Source organism: Doryrhamphus excisus, chromosome 9 (assembly GCF_030265055.1).
Source record: "Doryrhamphus excisus isolate RoL2022-K1 chromosome 9, RoL_Dexc_1.0, whole genome shotgun sequence".
In the NCBI taxonomy this organism is placed as follows: Eukaryota; Metazoa; Chordata; class Actinopteri; order Syngnathiformes; family Syngnathidae; genus Doryrhamphus; species Doryrhamphus excisus.
In genome coordinates this window covers 8478596-8499951 of record NC_080474.1, presented here as the reverse complement: position 1 = coordinate 8499951, position 21356 = coordinate 8478596, and the positions used below count along the sequence as shown (strand labels likewise).

The 21356-nt window shown below is 39.7% G+C and overlaps 1 protein-coding gene across 4 annotated transcripts in view; it reads right to left on the bottom strand.

Annotated features, from left to right (window-relative positions):
- Nucleotides 1-423: 423 nt before the first annotated feature.
- The window catches only part of epb41l5 (erythrocyte membrane protein band 4.1 like 5), a 38132-nt gene continuing 17199 nt past the window's right edge, over nucleotides 424-21356 (bottom strand). Inside the window, exons 15-26 of one of the 4 annotated variants that reach the window (XM_058081693.1) lie at nucleotides 21162-21207; nucleotides 20938-21056; nucleotides 11989-12140; nucleotides 11509-11606; nucleotides 11254-11388; nucleotides 11004-11068; nucleotides 10719-10790; nucleotides 9758-9836; nucleotides 9522-9605; nucleotides 7831-7893; nucleotides 7575-7711; nucleotides 426-5607 (exon numbers count right to left, since the gene is read on the bottom strand). In XM_058081693.1, the coding sequence (XP_057937676.1) occupies nucleotides 5538-5607; nucleotides 7575-7711; nucleotides 7831-7893; nucleotides 9522-9605; nucleotides 9758-9836; nucleotides 10719-10790; nucleotides 11004-11068; nucleotides 11254-11388; nucleotides 11509-11606; nucleotides 11989-12140; nucleotides 20938-21056; nucleotides 21162-21207 (1120 nt within the window). In that variant the 3' untranslated portion in view covers nucleotides 426-5537. Of the gene's footprint in view, nucleotides 5608-7574; nucleotides 7712-7830; nucleotides 7894-9521; nucleotides 9606-9757; nucleotides 9837-10718; nucleotides 10842-11003; nucleotides 11069-11253; nucleotides 11389-11508; nucleotides 11607-11988; nucleotides 12141-20937; nucleotides 21057-21161; nucleotides 21208-21356 lie in introns of all 4 variants that reach the window. The other 3 variants (XM_058081694.1, XM_058081692.1, XM_058081695.1) reach the window with 3 other exon arrangements.

The window sequence follows — 21356 nt, the reverse complement described above, 5'->3', positions numbered from 1 at the left end:
AACACAGGACGTTTTTGACAGAGTGGGAGAGTTGATATTTTTTTGTTGAACGTAATGGCAAGCCGGCTGTCACACAGCGTTAGGGCATTTCTAAGCTTCCAATCTTCAGCGTCACTTCAGCTCACTCCTAACATCGAACAGGAATTCCAAAAGGGACTGAACTTTGTAATCACGAGTTGGTCGCTTTGAAAAGTCAGGCAGAAAAGCAGATGCAGTTTTTCAAAAAGTGTCCGAAACACTCAGAGACCGGAACGCTTGCATCATATCAACTGGCTTGGAACATCGCACGGGCTAAAAAGCCGTACAACGAAGGGGACTTCATTAAAAAAATGCCTCATTGACGCCGTTGAAATATTGTCTCCTGAAGACGACAAACTAAAACTGAGCGTATCAGACAACTGTCCCGCCACAGTGTTGAACGCAGAATATCGGATATTAATACGGCCGTTGAATCACAGTTGCACTCTGACATTCAAGCATGTGAGTATTTTAGTGTGGCTTTAGATGAGAGCTGTGGCTGCATTTGCAAAAGCAATAGCCACGGATGGAGCGCCAGCCATGATCAGATCCGTGAACGGGCTTGTGGGCCTGTGCAAAAGCTGATCAAACATTTCCCGACTTTTGGAATTTCCACTGCATCATCCACAAGGAGCAACTTGTGTCTAAATCGTTGAATTCAGAAAACGTCATGAAGCCTGGGATGGAAATCATCAACTACATCCACACACATGCGCTTAACCACAGGCAATTCAGGAATCTCATGGCTGAGCTGGACCAAGGGCTTACAGGTGACCTGCTGCTGCACTGCACTGTGAGGTGGCTGTCTAAACTACATACATATATTCATACATACATACATCTCTACATATCACTATATTGACAGTTACTATGGTACCCATTATGTCATTGTCATGGTCATATCACCTCGTACTTCGGTACCAGGTGCATTATAAAAAAAAATAACTAACTTTATTATGGAAAGCAGGAAGTGAACAAATGCAACAGTTACTGATTGTAAAAGTACCAGATGGAGGGGTAGGATTTAATAAGCTTTGCTTCTTCCTACTCCTTTTGGACATGTGGAACTGTGAACTGATTATTTGATGCACTCAATTGTAATCTGATGCATGTTCAAATGAAATAAAACCATTACCATTACCAAAACGCAAGGTGCTTTTTGATGCAGTGAAATTGTTCATGGAAGAGAAGGACAAGGACTATCCCGAGCTCTCGGACCTTGAGTGGCTTATGGATCTGGCATTTTTAGTCGACATGCTGTGTCACTTGGACAGAATGAACATGACCCTCCAGGGTAAGTTAAAAATGCTGCCTGACCTGGTGCAAAGTGTGTTTGCGTTGGTCAACAAACTAAAGCTGTTCAAGGCGCATATTCAAAAGGGAGATTTAACGCATTTTAATACTCTGCTAAAAGCCAGTGAACAAGTCACCAGCCCCACCCTGAAAAAGAAAAGAGAGAGATATGCAATACTGATTGCAAACCTGCACGAAAGCTTTGTGACCCGTTTCTGTGATCTACAACTGAAAAGACCACAGATTATGTTCCTCGTCGACCCATTTAATGCGAAAACTGAAAGCCCCGCTTGTCACAGATGAGGCTGCGGCTGAGTTGGAGATGATCGATCTTTGTGAGGTGATCAACTGAAAGCTGTTTTACAGGGGGGGCATTGAGTTCTGGAAAAGTATGCCTAGAGAAAATACCCCAGCATCAAACAAGCTGCGCTTAAGATACTGTCAATGTTTGGGTCAACGTACGTCTGCGAGTCTGTTTTTTCTACCCTGAAACATGTGAAATCAAAGCATCAATCTCTTCTGACTGACACTCATTTGAAAGAATTGCTTCAAGTGGCAACAACAGAATACAAGCCAGATTTGAAGAGGATTTCTCAAGATAAGGAATGCCAGAAGTCTCATCAAGCAGCGTAGTAAGAGAAAATCATTTTATTTTTGTTTGTGGACTTGCTTGAACTGAGAGTTTGTGTGTGTGTGAAACAGTGCACACAATGTTAACTGTTGAAAATAACTGATATTATAATGTTGGTGTGGGATGTTTTCAATAAATCTGGCTGAGCAGGGTTCTGGTTAATGCATGGGATAATGTTATATGTGTGCCCATAAGTATGATGTGGCTCTTTGCAGTAACACAGCAAAAAAAGTGGCACTTAGCCTCTGACTGGTTGGCCGCCCCTGTATTAGGCACTCATGGGGCGTCTAAATGCCGTATAATACTGCAGTCAGCATGCTGTTTGTTTTTGTTTTGTTTAAAAATATAATTCTGTCTGAAAAAAGCAATTTCCATCACAAATACAAGCTTAATTTTTTGTTTATACGGAGCTTACATTAAATATTGTAATATACTAGTGTGGAATGTGCTTACATACGTATTTATTTCCAAGACAACACGACTTTGCTGCCACCTAGTGGCACACATCTAACGCGTGTCAAACTAACATGTCAAATTAAGATTGAAAGCAAGATTATAAAATCTAATTAATTGACTTTTGTTTTTAGAGACAAAACAATTGCAGAGGATCAAACAATTGTAGTGACTATTTAGTCGTTAGTAATGAAACCCCATCTTGAGGATTGAACTATAATTTCAACTCTGATCATTATTGATCATACAGTGGAAAATACAGGTCATCATCATGTTACAATCGATTTCAGTTTTAGACAACACTATTGCCATATAAAATACAGTAATAAAATGATTCAATATCATTCACGAGTTAATCTTTAGCAGTTCTTATGATGTGTTTGTGTGTTATGTTCATTTTCACTTCCATGGTGATGGCTTTCCTTTTCTTTGGCCCACTGCCGCTTAGGAGATTTTTAATACTGGAAACAAACAACACAGACAACTGAATTACTTCCTTTACTTCTCACTGACCCAGGTCATCGTCCCATAGTCGATTAAAAAAAACAAAACAAAATAAAACATAAAATGTGGTCCCTTACACCTAAAACATTTCAACATTCTCCAAAAGATAAAACAAGTGACTCCCAACCAAACTTCACAGAAATAAAAATAGTATCTGAGATTGACCGGTCAGTTTCAAACAGCCAGGTTTCCTACTTTTTTTTTTCATTTCTGTGTGCTAACAAAACTGTCAGTCGTACAAAAAGTCGATCATAACGACAGCCAGCGGAACACTGAAACACACATTGGACATGTAGTATGTAGTATGTGAACACTGAGTGGCAATACAACAGAAATAACTGCACTGATTGTGACGGCATGACATGATCACAATGTATGGTGTAAAAATAAACAACTAAAAATCAATGTGATATTAAACCATGAATAAAGTAAAAAATATATAATTCCACGCTCATTTCAAAAGTACAAAATAAGATTTAAGTAACTTGTCAGTATTTTCAGGGAATGTTTGATATGAATTGTCACAAGAGGGCTATGTAGTTGCTTGATGATCACAATTTAGTAGGATTTCAGAGAAAATATGCATAGTAATTATCATCAATGGAGCTCACAGATACCAGGGACAGCAGTAATCTGGTTGTTAATCATTTGTAATGTTATCATTCAATTGATTGCCTTAGAATACATTTGGACCTCATCTGAGTAGGATTCATCAAGTTCATGCTCAATGACTGGATAGGACAGCTCTGTTTGCATTTGGTAAACCAACCCATGTAGATAAGTTGAGATGCTGTTAATGATGTTGCTGCTGTTTTTCATTCATTCATTCACTTAAGTGGGGTGCTGGAGCCTATCCCAGCTGTCTTCGGGTGAGAGGCGAGGTACACCCTGGACTGGTGGCCAGCCAATCACAGGGCACATATAGACAAACAACCATTCACACTCACATTCATACCTATGGACAATTTGGAGTGGCCAATTAACCTAGCATGTTTTTGGAATGGGGGAGGAAACCGGAGTACCCGGTTTCCTCCATGCATGCATGGGGAGAACATGCAAACACCACACAGAAATGGCCGAAATCAGACTTGGGTATCCTAGCTGTGTGGTCTGTGCGCTAACCACTCAACCACTGTTTTTTCCCCCGTAACATTGCGACTTTATTCCAATATTTCCACATTGTTTTTCTAATATACTATATATTTTTTCAAACTTTGTTTTTTCCCTTTTGTGTTTTTCATACTATAATGTTAAAATGTGTTTAATTTTGCAAGTTTATGCTTCCAAATTTAAATTAGCTTTAAAAGGTGCCAATGCCATGAGCCGCACTTTGGGCGCTCCTGCTCTGAAGGTACAGGAGTACAAGAGTCCAGGAGTCCAGGAGCGTCCAAAGAAACAATTGCAGCCTACGGCTGTTTTTATTGGCCTGCATCACATTCTTAAAATAGAATTTAACAAGAAAATCCGCAGTCATTTTTAGAATAAAGTCAAAATATTGGGGAAAACAGATTGTAGTCTAATGAGTTTTATGAAAATAATGAAATATTATGAGGAAAAATAACATTGTTTTAGTCCCATAAAGTTTAAAGTGGGTTTTTATTTCATTTGTATTTCATTATTATGGGGGGGGGCGTCATTTTTGTCATCATATAATGGGACTAAAGTCAAAATATTTTAAAAAGATTTTTTTTTTAAAAGAAGTTTAAATATTTTGAAAAATAAAATAAAATTAAAACAACAAATAGCAAAGGCATTTGCCCCTTGGTGGAACACATTTGGACATCCTGTGTGGTAGACAAAGACCATTGGGTGCATGCGTGTCCACCATGACTACTGTTACATTTACTGTACATGGAATACTAGGAGACCACTCAAAAGCTTTGGATCCAACAACATCCCGTCAGACTAGAAGTCTCCTGTCTGGTCATTGAGCATCAACTGATGGAACGTCAGCCCAGTTGCGGAGGATTGAGTACCCTGAGAATACGATGACCTGGACAAACAATATTCACAGGCAATAGTTCCCCATGCCAAAACGTTGTTACTGGATATCGTCAACGGTTAATTGGCTGTGAAATGTGTTTGTACAGGCAACATAATTACGTTCCTCATTTGAAGAAAAATCAACATGAACGCTAAAGAAAACAGGCGGGAAAAAGAGGGAAGAAAATACACAGAATCCCATTTTAGACTAAACCATGACTGTGTCTGGACACGAATATGTAGAGTTAGAAAACAGACACAAATGTTGGTACAAATACAGTGTACAAATAAAAGCAGGATCATCCAAATATCCTGTGCGGTAATCCAGTGATAGGAATGGTTTATCCGGTGGATGAAAAGGTTCAAAAAAACATGGCTGGTCAAGAATATGAAGAGTCCAGTAGTTATTATCTCTTCCAGCCTCTCATTTGATCGATCACAACATTCAGTGGAATACTCGACATGACATAAAACAGCAGCAGCATAAAAGTCAACCATGGTAGGCTGGAAGTCAGATTAATTCGGATTTCTTTTATGCAGCAAAATCTACAGCATCGTGTGATCAGCCGTCACCACTCGTCGTGCCAAAACGTACTTACAGTCCTAGTCCAGTCTGTTAGTGTGATGGTTGCTGACCCAGCTTGGTTAGTGTGTTTTACAGCTCAGTGGTCAGGAGACCTCTGGGGTTGGCTCCATCCTCCGAGGCTCCCTGCGGAGCCATAGTGCTGTAGGGGAAGGAGGTCAGGGGGGTCAGAGGATGGCAACATGGTAGCTGCAGTACAGTCCTACAGAAACGTCAACAAAAAAGGTTTTTCCTGACCACTTGTAGTATTCAGGGTTTGTTGTGGTTTACTTTGCACTTTAAGCAATCGGATCACTGATCCTGATCACCACCTCTGCGATGTGTGTGATGTGTACTTTCAGAAATTGACTTCATTTGTGCTTATTTGTTCGGTACACAACCTCTATGAAAAGTAAAGTCCAGGCTAGTACTGCTGTATGGTGGCTTCAAAAATAACATGGTTAGAAATCCCACAGTTTTAGAATACTTTATACGAGTGGTGGTTTGTCCCACTGTATTTGGCCGTCCCTAAATGCACCTTCTCCCACAAATAGATACCGTATTTTCCGGACTATAAGTTGCACTTTTTTTCATAGGTTGGCTGTTCCTGCGACTTATACTCCAGAGTGACTTATAAATGAAAAAAAGTGTTTATATTCCATAAACACTATGTTTGTTTATGTGATTATGTTCCATAAACACTGGACATCTTTTCTGTTCATGTTTATTTTTTGTGTAGCTGAATAACCATTGTGTTAGCATATCTTACACCTATTCAGCCTGTTCTCTATTCTTTTATTATTAGAACTTGCCTTCCAAGAGGACGTAATGTCTGTTTTGGTCAAGTAGTTTGGAAAATAAATTACCCGCAAAAAATACAACTTATACTCTAGTGCGACTTATGTTTTATTTTTTTTTTATTATGTTTTTTTCTACCTAATTATGCGTTTTTGGCCTTGTGCGACTTATACACCGCAGCGACTTATAGTCCAGAAAATACGGTACTTTCATTTATCTCCAAGAGAAATTCACACAGATGGACCACTAAACTGTATTTTTTACCCTTTTTTTGGCTTCATGTTTGCTCCTTATTGAGTAGAAAAAAGTATACATAAGTCGCACTGAACTATAGATTGCATTTTTGGGGGTACATTTATTTGATCAAAACAGACATTTCATCTTGAAAGGGAAGTTGTAATTATAACAATAATACAATTGGGAACAGACTGAATAAGCGTCTGTGAATGCAACGTGAACGGGTGGTATTGTTAACATAATGTGAATTTGTGACGTTTACAGTAAAAATGATCCGTGATACAGGAGTTATAGGAACAGCAGATACTGGCACACGAGCTGAGAGCGCTCTCTGGTGGCTGTCAGAGTGAAAAGAACATACAGTCGCAGGACCAGCCAGCCCAAAGCATGAAAAAAGCGCCACCTATAGAGTGAGGCTTCCATATAGTTTGGATCAAAAATGTGGAGACGTGCAGGGATCCGCTATACCACAAAGGAGATTGATGCAAGTATTTCAAATTATGCTAATACTTCCAATGATGTACTTTGGGGCCCTTGAAAATAGAGTTTCCCCCAAAACCTCTTAAACTGAAGCTGGAAATCCATGGTAGATTTGGAAAAAGTTATGCAGTGAAGTAGTCCATTTTTTAACATTAGAAAAAACAGGAATTTTAGGGGTGTGTTCAGGTTCTTTGTCAAATGTAGTAACGTGCCACTAATATGTGACGTATGGTCATACGCTTGGGCTAAAACAACAAATTATTCCAAGTGGGAACTTCCTCCTGTTGCCCACCAGGGGTCTCATTTATAACAATGTAGAATTCCCGCAAAAAGGGTGCTTATGGACAACAAAAGAAAATGCGTCAAAACTGATATGGCATAAAAATGTACATGACTTATTTAATTTATTTTTTTAAAACAGGAGAGCATTCTGAGGGCAACGGAAAAGAAGGACCAAATATGTTTGACCTCCAAAATGTGTGTATGGCAGTGCTAGAATTTGCCAGAGAAGTTTTGCACCTATGAGACCCAGCGCTTTTGTCATGTTCTGGCTCGGTCAACAGGGGGCAGCAAAGTCACACCGCGTAAAAACAAACAGTGTACAAACTACTTTACCTGGCTGAGTTGGTGTTAAATGTGTGAGCGGAGTGAGGGAGGGCTGAGGTGACAGAGCCCCCTTCTGCAGGGGCAAGAGTGGTGACCTTAGCAGGGGGGTCAAGGTCAAGCAGGCCGTTAGTAAAGATACCAGGAGGCTGCATTAGAAGGGGATGGGGAGAAGTCAGGCGGTCAAACGCATTTTGGACAGGCAGGAGCACAGTGACAGGCGGTCGGGCAGGTGAGACTAATAAAGTTAAGATGACGGATAACTCACAGCAGACGTAGGAATGATCCAGCGAGGGGTGATGGGGACTTTTGTTTGCTGGGCTGGTGTTAACTGCAAAAAATAAATAAATGAATAAACACATGTAATATGGAGAGGTCACTACACAGAACACTAACTACACTCACAATATACATCATATTACATATGTGCTTTTTCTCCGTACTTGGCACTAAATGTGATTTATTAATTCCAAAAAAACACATTCCAAAACACATTGAACTTTTGCATTCATGTATGTACTCCAGGCGACTGAACTTTTCTCAGTGCTCTTGTCCTTGCACGCTGAAGCAAAAGATGCACTGAGTGACGTCAGTGCACCAGAATATCAGGCTCATGAAAACGTTTATTGGAGGGCTGTCCAACAAAAGTGAGATGAAGAGCACTTCAACGTTACATGATCAACCTTAATGCAACACGTGCTGCTGTCAGCACAGCGCATTTGGAAGCGGTGATTAATTTATTTTTGTTTATTCATTGTTTTCAAGATAGCGGAATGGTAAAACATGAATATTGTCAACTTTAATTTATGTGTGAATATGACTCCAAATACAGCTTGTGCACGTACGTTCACAGATTCACTCATCGAACAATCTATTTCGACTGAAAACATTGCCTTTTGTGTCAAATTAGGTTCATCCATTCATCCATTTTCTACCGCTTATCCTCACGAGGGTCGTGGGGGTGCTGGAGCCAATCCCAGCTGTCTTTGGGCGAGAGGCGTGGTACACCCTGGGCTGGTGGCCAGCCAATCACAGGGCATATATAGACAAACAACCATACAAAAATGCATGCACGTAGGTGTGGTGTTGCAGCAAGGACATTGTGACTAATTAATAACAAGGCCCGATTAATTACATTCAACTTTTAATAACGTCTCATCGCTACTTTGTGTACTTTTTATCAATAAGCGTTCTACAAATTTAGCACACTTGTGATGAAACACAATAGATAAGAGCTCATTGCTATGCAAAAAACGACACTTCTATAGAGGTCAGAAGAAGCCATTTAATATCTCATGGAGCAGTCTGGATTGTCTGACCTATTTTCATAACAGAAATATTTGCAGAGAAATGACTGACTCCGGAATCTTCAAGGTTATAGCCCCCCAGAGTTTAAACAATGACCCACAGGTTGAATTAGATCCAGGAGATACAAGCTAGAAGTCACCTATTTCATAAAAGAAATATAAATCAACTGAACTCCTTTGCTGTAATGCATACCTTTGTTGGCTCAAGTACTCATAATACAGTCCAAAACAACCATATTTAATGATATTATATACATATAACTACAGCACCTTCAACACTATCTTCCGTCCAAGTTAAATCTCATCCTAAGACTTCTTTCAGCAACTTTCCAACTCTTTTGTGGGAGGAATCAAAAAGATTTTCAACACAGGATATTAGTTTTTCTTCCTCTCCGGCTATCCTTTTGTAATGCACAAACATGAGACCACGGATAAGGTCTCTCTTGAACTGTGATTGGAGATCCCTTGAGGTGGCCTAGTAGGCCAGTGTGATGAAAGTATGATCTACAAAAGGATCAGAGTCCTGCATACGAGTTCAACAGAATATAATATCCACAACTACTTGTATTACAGTACATGCTGTTAGCGCTTCCGCATTTCTGTGTAGTGTGTGCCAGGTCTGTACATTCAAAATGTAAACAAACAAACTTACAACAGGGATTGGGTCGCTGAAGTCAATCAAATTATCAGGCGGTGGTGGAGTCGTGTTTGGAATGTCAGCTTCCTCGGCTTTAACCTGCAAATGCATAGAAACATTCTTTATGGCAACATAAAACACACAAAACCTGCGAGGTGAAACAGTACACATGCTGTATTTAATGAATGACAATCCTAACAACCAATGTTGTGTACTTTTTAGAGCAAGGTGAAACTTGGAAAAGCAATTACCTTGACTGTGATGCCTTCTACAGAATCCGAGGTCGGCTGGAGTCGAGTTGGGCTTGAATCTTCAGCTAACCTCTCAGCACTAATGATCAGGAGAAATGGAACATGCAATAAGAAAAACCTTTTTCATCCTTGAGGTAAGGTCTATTTTTGGGAGGAACTAACTACAGTAATCCCTCGCCAGTTCACACTTCAAATTTCGCTCTGTTTTTCAAAAATAAATGAATAAATCATGCTGTTTCGTGGCGGCACGGCGGTCTGGTGGTTAGTGCGCAGACCTCACAGCTAGGAGACCAGGGTTCGGTCCCCGCCCTCGGCCATCTCTGTGTGGAGTTTGCATGTTCTCCCCGTGCATGCGTGGGTTTTCTCCGGGTACTCCGGTTTCCTCCCACATTCCAAAAACATGCTAGGTTAATTGGCCACTCCAAATTGTCCATAGGTATGAATGCGAGTGTGAATGGTTGTTTGTCTATATGTGCCCTGTGATTGGCTGGCGACCAGTCCAGGGTGTACCCCGCCTCTCGCCCGAAGACAGCTGGGATAGGCTCCAGCACCCCCCGCGACCCTCGTGAGGAAAAAGCGGTAGAAAATGAATGAATGAATGAATGCTGTTTCGTGTCATCTCCGTGTTCTTTGAACACAGCCTAACATTGGCCAGAAAATATGCACATTTTATGTATTTGCCCAAATTAAGCATTTCAGGCATAACAATGGCTGGATTCATTAAAATACAAATATAGAGCATTCAGAAGATTTGTAGTATTCATTCTACAGGTCATTAGGTAAAGTTACATTGATGACAGACTAGCCACTGCACAAAGTGCAGTAAAGGTCACTCTAGGGGTGTTATTCCATGTCTAGAGGGCTCTAATAATGTTAAAAAAACATGTGTTGTGGGTAAAGCCACTTCTACTCTGCTCTTTGAGAAGACTATTACAACAAATCCCAAATGATACACACTGACCTTGTGCCTGCTGATGAGACCAGTGAAGACGGCTTAAGCAGGTCCCATGTGTCCTGCATGTCAGAGCGACTACTAACAGACAAAGACGAGTTACTGCCTATTCGGCCAGTGAGCAACTTCAACCTGGCAAGAAGACCACACAGGAGATTCTCCAGTTTTAGCAAGCAGAGGAAATACAGTATAGAACATAGAATGCGTGCATGCATTCATGCTTACATGCACGCCTCAGTGAGAAAATACACTAAAATCAGAAAACAGCAAGAGGTAAATTGTGGCCTTTCATACCTAGATGTCTCCTGCAAATTGCAGTTTTTGTCTCCAATCACTGTGACATGGTCCTCCATAGTGCCCTACACAATGATGACATGTATTGGAATAACAGGTCAACATTATACGTACATGATTGTTCACGTGTTTAAACGGTTAATTAGTTAGTTAATTAATTTAATAATGAGTAATACTGCTGATATAAACAGATATTCTTCATGGGCCCACTTTTGCTTTCTTCTCTGATTGCAGTGTGTTTTTTCCTCACCTTGATGGTGGCAGCCTCAGCTTGTGCTTTAAGGATGTTACTTTTCAGATTATCTGGTGTGCGTGGTGGTGGGACGACGGGACTACTTCCTGCACTGTTCAGACCACACTTCTCTGTGAGCTTCACAATGTCCTCCTTTTGGTGTCCGGTGAGGAGGAGACAAAAAAAGCACAAAGTGAAATGAATACGATGAGTGACGTGCTTTTGAAGGTAACTAAAAGATGAGCAGAAGCACTTCAACAAAGCTGCACACACCTGATTATTCATGACCATGTTGATATTGACGTTATTCTTTGACACGGCAAGACGTGGACTGCTCTCCAACTCCAACTGCTTGAGACGAGCTGCTGTTTCTTCATAGGAAAATCAACAATTACTTTCATTGTTCTGCAATTCAATGGCCGTTCATACACATCATCAAATATACAGTATGTACATGCAGTATGGAACAGTGGCATGCAGACTTAAATTGTGTCTTTTGGCTGCACTGTTCCCAGTAGTGTATGTTAGATTGTTTTTTATATGATGCCATGCCCATGTAATCTGCCCAGGGCCTTCAGAATTAATCGTGCTGGCCCGTGTCACTTAAACACTACAGCATCACATGAACAGCACAGTGCGTAATTGATCCTGTTCCAACACAAATTTAATAGTCAGATATGGTCTTGTTCATCGTTTTGTGAGCATTATATGAACAAATAAGTGTTGAGCGATGTACTTATTATATTGACTGACCAGTAAGGCTGAGTAAGTCTTCACCAGTGGCACTGGGAGGGGCGTACGAGACACTTGGTCCTGCCTCGTCCCCAGCCTTCACCGTGGAAGCCACAGAAGCCCTTAGGACATCATCAATACATGTCTCAATCAGGGAAGCATCCATGGGTAAACTAGAGATGAAAAGTCAAGACATGAGACAGAGCCCATAGAGAGAAAATGTCAGATATTTTGTAGCGATAACGCCACTATAAAAAGCAATTTGTGATTATGCAGTTGTGTAACTTACCAAATGGCATCACCAAAAATACAGTATATCAACTCTGGCATTGCAACTACTTGTTATTATTTTATGCATGAAATACAGAGAAATAAACACACACAAGCATGAAAAATAAAATTTTAGTCATACACATATGGTAGCCATATTTACAATAACCATGTTTATTTTCTCAAAATCGTATTTTACACATATTCTTCAGATAGATGTACACCTTTGTCAACACACAAGTAAAATCGTTTAAAGAATACTTTCGATTCTTCATCAAGTAAGATGTGCAAAAAGCTAATGTGGGATTTTTGGTGAATTAATTACGCTTGTTAGATTTTCTGCTAAACATCGGCTAGGCCAGTGACCATGAGTTCCATGATAGCACAGGTATTTTAGGCTGGTTTAGGAAAAATATGGTCAATGATTAAAGAAAATGAACAACATAAGTGCCATGTCACCGTAATAAATTTAAAACCTGTAAATCATCACTCATTTTCACAATGTGTTTAACACAAGAACAAAAATGCATATTGCACTATGCTAACTACACAGGATACCTTGGCTTCAGTTTTTCTAAAAACATTTTGAATTGTTTGGCACAGTATAAAATATATATTGATCTCCTTTTCTAACTTTTAACCAGCATCTGGACCAGGAAAGAAGTGGACAGACGAACTAAACCAATTGAAAGAACATCAGTAAAAATTATCCAAATAAAAAAATCACACAAAAACTGTTGATTTCTGAAATATAAACCATTTTTCTTAAATTACCAGACACTAATACGTGACCTACTGTTTCTGATGCTGATACCAGATCAGTTGCCAAATGTTGGGTAAAAGACAGAGGAAGTGGGAAGAGGACACGAGACAGAGGTAAGGGCATGACCATTTCTTCAAAAATAGGCTCAGGGGGAAGAGCAGACGTTATAAGTCGATACTGGCATAAAAATGAAATAGCAGTTGACATTGCAGGGCTCTACATTAAAAACCAAAATGACTTGCCCATAGGGAATCCTTAAGGTGAGAACTACTTGCCCGAACTTGCCCCATGTAAAATGAAAAGACTGCCATAATGATATCATGTAATTTTTTGTGGCATCACATGAGAATCTCAAATAAATAAAATAATGAAATAAATAATACTTTACACATGGTAGTCGTAGTAAGCAGTGATATTTATAAGTTGTGCACCACAATGAAACATTATTGAATAGACACATTTGTGTACTAGTAAAGTGTTTTTAATCCAGAAAAAAGCTCAATGGTCAAACAATAATTTGTGAAGCAAAGGTGAGAAAAATCCACAGAGAAATGGAAGCGCTAGATTTTGTAGCTTGTGCAAAATCAGCACTTGGTATTGGATCTAATTGGTGGTGTTTCATTGTGACCACTTCAAATTGTCACAGCAATGTGATTCACTCACCTGTGCCATCATTTGATTTGCTGACGCTAATAAAATACTTGTTTAGGAGGCACTGCTTCATCACTTTTTGCTGTTTTCCTTCAGAATTAGACCATGTTGGCAGCGCCGCCATGACGGATGTTTTCGTAGTCAAACGATCGCTGATTGGTTGATCACGAACAACGTGTGTGGGTAAAACGCGGACTGTGGATTACGGACCGCGGTCTAAATAAACGATTCTGATTGGTCCATTTCAAGATTTGCAAGGATTGCTTTGCAAATTACCACCGGAATTACTCAGTCCGTGTTTTACCAACACCCAACAAGAACCGCTTTAAAAAAAACTCTTGGCAGTATGGCATTCCAAAGTACACTTGCCCCACGGGAATATTAATGATTGGATTTACTTGCCCCAATTTTGTTTTAACTTGCCCCGGGCCATCGGTACATCGTTATTGTCGAGCCCTGCATTGGTATAGGAATTTCTGCTGATTATTATTACTATATATTTGTGCGCAAAATTGTGCATAAGATGCTAGATTTGCAGTGGTTAGGTTGGGGGGGGGGGGTTAAGGTGTTAATCTAATACAATTTTTGTTTATGGATAACGTGCTGAATGAAGCCAGTTTATAAATTCGCCGACCGAGTTTCATTCTTTGCACTTTACTTTGTTCTTATACAGATATTTGTGCCACATATAAATGGAGAGCTTTCCACATTGCATTGTTGCCAGTATTATTTAAGTGAAATGCATGTGGTGGCATCACAGTACAAAGAGCATAAGATGTGACCTGACGCTAGTCTGAACAAGAGCTGTTGCCTTTATCGGTATTGGAAACTAAGGGCTGGACAATGTCACTATATCCAACATTGTTAAAAATGCTAAATCAAGGATCTCTGCCTATCTTTCTTATATTTCTTCTCTACCTACTTATGTTGGTATACAAGGTTTAAAGACATGCATAAATGTCACACGTTTCTCACGAGACACACTAAAAAGCTCTGTCCCACCTTTCTACAATACATGCAAGTTTTACATTTGAGAGTTGACTAAAGACCAAAATGCATAGAAAAACATGATTTTTAATCATATCTGTGTATGACATGGCCTTCGTGTCTATGTCTAGCGTACTTTGCATTTTTGGAATATGCACATTTTATACTATAATTTTCATGTGTGCTTTAAGTCCTGTATTTTTACAGACTAACACAAAATGATGGAAAAAAAATCAAAATTCAGTCAGGACGAATGCAGCAGGTGCATCGCTAGCTGAGGCCTAAATAAGAAGATGAGGTATAAAAGTGAAAGAGAAATGACAAGTGACAAGTGTGTGGTGCTTTGAGAGCACAGCAATCTGGAATGTTTGAATGATTAAGACGAGTGTGCATTCACTTCCACGTGGAATAGTCCCCCCCACCCCCACCCGCACCCCACAGTGTCTATGAAGTTCGCTGCTGAGCCATGCTGTCCAATTGATGCCAGTGTGACAGTGGTGAGACAGTTGTTCAGTTGCTCTGATCCGATTTCCTTGAGGAGCTTTGATGAGATATGAGCGAGTAGGATGCAGAGGGGAGGAAACCTGAGGAGAATGAGGTGGGATGAGGAGGACAGGGATAAATGTGATGGGACACACAGGAAGGGAATGGTGTGCGGCGAGAGAGCAGGCAAAACAAAAGAAAGAAAGAAGCATGGCAAAACAATAAAAGATGGAATAAAGGAAAGAAAAAACATATGCAAATGTGTTGTAAATAACTAATCTAACATGCAGTAAAGAAAGGCAGCAAGGAAACCAGCAGCAGGTTAATTTGCAGTAGCAAATTAATGCAATGCCGTTACATTTAAGAGACTAATTTAAGTTTGGCCCGCTGGCCATTTGTGGCACGTGACTAATTTTATTCCCGGCTCTCAGCGCATTTTAAAAAATTTTATGAAACCATAAAACTTACAATAACAACAAGACAATTGGAAAAGAGATAATTCATTTTCTGAAATATTAAAGTCAAAATATTGAGAGAAGTACGCAAGCACAAAAATATATATTTTTGAAGCATAAAATAATAAAATATAAAATTTTGAAGTCGTATTGTTAGAAACCAAGAAATAATTAATTGCAATTTTTTTTTTTAATTGGAAAAAAAAATATTTTGAAAACAAAGTGAAAATATTATGGAAATAAAGTAAAAATAAAAAATTACAGAAAGAAAGCTGAAATCTAAAAATGAGAAACAAGCAGTGGAATAATACGCTTTGTCACTTACAACACAAACTTGTTAGCATATCCACATGGGTTGGTTTACAAAATGTAAAAATGCAGCTACAACCTCCAAGCTAGATATAATTAGTGTCCTAATTAAACAAAACTGCTAGATACCTAATTTCTCAATTCATACATGTATGATAATTAATGGTTGTACATTACTTACAGACACATTGTCTGGAGGTATTAGAAAGTATCCCGTAACAAAAAACATTCGATTTGAGTGCCTAACTGTATCACAAGTTCAGCTCCATAATGAATATTTAAGGTACTGTGACCACTAGACGTTGTCAAAAAACCAACCAGCACCCCACTTTAAGTTAAAAGCAGCATATGTTAAACGATCTGGAGTTACAAGTCAGTCGTGGGACCAGCCACGGTATGAAAGTGTGACTTAAACTCCGGACAATACTGTACATTGTCATGACAAGGGGAGCGATGCATCTTTAAAGATACCGTACAGGTCAAACATGTACGATGTCTACACTGACCTCTATCTATTGTGAAATATTGTTACAGTATTTGTGTAGATGGAAATGACAAAAACCTAGATATAAATGAGGTGAATGTAATCTTTTCTGGATGTGGGGGCTATAGCAGGACATGATGTGTCTGTGCATCCCCCTTAATACAACTATTTTAAAACAATATGTGTTTTTTGTCGTGCAAGTTGGAGCCAATTTCAACAACTACAGAAAGAGACATCGGAATACACTGGGAAAAAGAAAAACTGCTTCAACACCGAAGTATTCATAGTTGTTGCAAATCAAAGAAGCATTAAAAAGCTGTAGTTGGATTGAACAGTTTCAGAATAAAAAATAAATACAAATAGAAGGAATACCAGTCAAAAATGCCCCAGGGTCATCCAACTCGGCTGTATGATTAGGAATTGATGCCAAAGGAAAGACTACAACAAAGCACCCAGAGTCATCTGCAGGTATTAGATTGTCGTTACATGCCATCAACAGCATACAGGCAGCGAATCACAAGAGGCAATCCCAACATGAGAGAACCATTTGTCAAAGCTGAAATCATTAAACACGACACAGCGATTGATTGGTTATAATGCCAGAGGGAGCAGAACGCCCAGTACATGACCACACCTACCTGACATTCCATCAGACATTTCGTCAATACATGTTAATACTGGAACACAGAGGGAAACATATGCATTGGGTTGATAAATACCAGCTTCACACGTCACACAAAAATGAAAACAACATCTATAACAAAACCTTAATAATATCCTGCAAGAAAAGTACAATGTTTTTGTAGGATTAAGTTTTGGACAAAACTTATTGCCCCTCATTGATAGGTCTCATTTTATTTTTATATGGCCAAATATTGTTCCTAACTACGTACTTTGAATTGAGTACCCAAACAAAGCAGCCACATGTTGGTGACTCAGTCGCTGTGAAAAATGTTAGTGAGGTTTGGGACACTATAGACAGATTCCAGATCGGGCAGCGGTCAGCAACCTTTCGCATCAAAAGAGACATTGTGCTTGCAGTAGAAAAATGGACTTGAACCGCAAAACATGAGGCAGCTATAAACCTCTAAAAGTTGGATTCTTTTCAAATCTTACCTGTCGCAATTACAGAATTCAACTAACAAATGTGCAGGAGTATATGTGCAGGCCTCCTTTGAAATAATTTAAACACTGAACTATGCAAGCTTTTTGAGCTGTTCCCTTATTTGTGTAAAATGGAAAGCCAAAGCCAACTTTAAGATAAAAAGGCCGTTCAAAAAAGTTCACATATCTGCACATCAACACTGCTCAACATCGTTTACACCGCTTGACTCATCACAGGCAATTCAGTATGCTTCAATGTCACAGACCTGTCACAATCATTGATATATCAATTTATGTGCAAAGTGTATGTGCGTCAGTTAGTGTCGCTGTGTTACAACAGCTGAATGACAAACCGCATATTGTATTGGTTCACTCTGCATGTATTTGTGTGCATTGGGTCTACATGAAATAACACAGAGGAGAATCAAATATGATCCCCTACAATAGCTTAACAATACACTACATAACTGTGTGTAGGATATATAAACATATATATATATATATATATATATATATATATATATATATATATATATATATATATATATATATATATATATATATATATATATATAAACATGGGTGATCTATATAATGTGGTAGTTGGTTAATATTCTGCATTATACATTGGTAGTGTATTGTCTGTTTTTATGTGCAGTTTGGTACTTTTTAGAAAAAGCTGAAAGCTTGTTATGAAAATGTCTTTCAACATCACATGTTCTGTTGTTTGCTAATTTCTTGCCACATATCAAGCCAGCGCCAGTGAAGGCAAAGGTATATTTACATTCAGAATTAAACTCTATTTTCCTCCAATATCTTTCCTTTTAGGCATGTAATCATGGCTATGGATATCTTACAATGTCAGGATGTCTGTTTTGTGTCTCATTGGTTGATCAAACTGACCCCTTACCCATTCGATTCAAAACGCTGGGTAGTTGCATTCACAGACTACCAGTGAGTTGGATATTTAAACTCTTAAAAAACACACATTTCCTCTGCAGTGGTAAAAAAAAAAAAATCACAGTGCTCGCTCATTACGTGTGTAACTTTTTCTACCAGTCACTGTGTTTCCTGCGCTGTCAATGCGGTTGGTCACGTGGTGAAACATTCAAGCACACTGTGTAACTCTGAGCGTTAGGGGAACAGGCTTTCAGACAACAGCTGCAAAATAAGCCACCACTGTCACAGAAAACTTTTGAATTCAGGTGGCCTCCATGTGGCTCTCTCATAACCTCCGCCCTTGCGGTTCAACCAGTCTTCAATAAAAATAAGAATGATGTTAAATGTTCATTTGTCATTTACAGTGGGGCAAAAAAGTATTTAGTCAGCCACCAATTGTGCAAGTTCTCCCACTTAAAAAGATGAGAGAGGCCTGTAATTTTCATCATAGGTACGCTTCAACTATGAGAGACAAAATGAGAAAAAAAAATCCAGATAATCATATTGTTTGATTTTTAAAGAATTTATTTGCAAATCATGGTGGAAAATAAGTATTTGGTCAAAAACAAAAGTTCATCTCAATACTTTGTGATATACCCTTTGTTGGCAATGACAGAGATCAAACGTTTTCTGTAACTCTTCACAAGATTTTCACACACTGTTGTAGGTATTTTGGCCCATTCCTCCATGCAGATCGCCTCTAGAGCAGTGATGTTTAGGGGCTGTCGCTGGGCAACACGGATTTTCAACTCCCTCCAAAGATTTTCTATGGGGTTGAGATCTGGAGACTGGCTAGGCCACTCCAGGACCTTGAAATGCTTCTTATGAAGCCACTCCTTCGTTGCCCGGGCGGTGTGTTTGGGATCGTTGTCATGCTGAAAGACCCAGCCACGTTTCATCTTCAGTGCCCTTGCTGATGGAAGAAGGTTTTCATTCAGAATCTCACGATACATGGCCCCATTCATTCTCCCATTTACACGGATCAGTTGTCCTGGTCCCTTTGCAGAAAAACAGCCCCAGAGCATGATGTTTCCACCCCCATGCTTCACAGTAGGTGTGGTGTTGTTTGGATGCAACTCAGCATTCTTTCTCCTCCAAACACGACGAGTTGAGTTGATACCAAAAAGTTCTATTTTGGTTTCATCTGACCATATTACATTCTCCCAATCCTCTTCTGGATCATCCAAATGCTCTCTAGCAAACTTCAGACGGGCTTGGACATGTACTGGCTTCAGCAGGGGGACACGTCTGGCACTGCAGGATTTGAGTCCCTGGCGGCGGAGTGTGTTACTTATGGTAGCCTTCGTTAATATGGTCCCAGCTCTCTGCAGGTCTTTCACTAGGTCCCCCCGTGTGGTTCTGGGATTTTTGCTCACCGTTCTTGTTATCATTTTGACCCCACGGGGTGAGATCTTGCGTGGAGCCCCAGATCGAGGGAGATTATCGGTGGTCTTGTAGGTCTTCCATTTTCTCACAATTGCTCCCACAGTTGATTTCTTCACACCAAGCTGCTTAACTATTGCAGATTCAGTCTTCCCAGCCTGGTGCAGGTCTACAATTTTGTTTCTGATGTCCTTTGACAGCTCTTTGGTCTTGGCCATAGTGGAGTTTGGAGTGTGACTGTCTGAGGTTGTGGACAGGTGTCTTTTATACTGATAACCAGTTCAAACAGGTGCCATCAATACAGGTAACGAGTGGAGGACAGAGGAGCTTCTTAAAGAAGAACTTACAGGTCTGTGAGAGCCACAAATCTTGCTTGTTTGTAGGTGACCAAATACTTATTTTCCACCATGATTTGCAAATAAATTCTTTAAAAATCAAACAATGTGATTATCTGGATTTTTTTTTCTCATTTTGTCTCTCATAGTTGAAGCGTACCTATGATGAAAATTACAGGCCTCTCTCATCTTTTTAAGTGGGAGAACTTGCACAATTGGTGGCTGACTAAATACTTTTTTGCCCCACTGTATATGCATTTTGTATGGTTTTCTGAATGCAAAACTTTAATTGTTTCATCACCTGTTGTGTTAACATTCTAAGGTGTCTGGACTTGATTCATTGGATTTACGTTGCTTTGGTTTTCGACTGACCCTTTGGAATCGAGGCTCCACTGCATTAGAATAAGAGTCGCTGCAACCGTTCTCAATTGATTTTGCTGCAGTTTTACATCACTGACATCGACTGGAACACAATAAAATGGCTCAAAATCAAGCAGTAGGTCTCCCCAAGTCTCCCTCTAATAGAAAAGACTAGCATCTTCCAACAATGTGTGGTCTTTAATTCACTACAAGGACTTTGCTTTACAAAGTGTGAAGTGTTGAGGTTGGGCTGGGTGTAGTAGCACTTTAACACTTTTTCAAGAACATGTCCATACACACATCAACATTGCCTGCATTTCATTCAGGGGATTTATGTACGCCATGCAAACATACACTTTGAATCTCTCGCTCTCTCTCGCTCTTCCGGTCTTGTAAAGCAGTCATTGGACAAGTTGAACCCAGCCGGGAAAAAAAAAAAGTACCCACCTTCTCTTTTCCCCTCCAGGACTTCTGGGCAGAGGCTGTATTTCCAACGGGCCACACACAGGGGCAGGCACAAGGCTGACAACTGGCACACCTGACCAGGCACCTCTACCGGATGAAACCTTGTAAGGTAGTGAAAGAGAAACAGTCAGAAGCTGACACAATGTAGTGCTCCGACTTTGTGCAAATGATTACACAACATGAAAAAGAGCAGGTTTAATCATCACCTGGTTGTCTTTGCTAGAGTTGACTCCATTCCCAGATAAAAGAACCCTGTGCAAAGACAGACATTTATATTTCAGACCCCATAAATAATGGAACTGGCCCTTGAGAGCCATCTTTAATATTTACACGCTACTCTCAATGCTTTATACTGTATACTGTATGTCATGGGTACCTTCAGGGCAATATGAATAGGATAC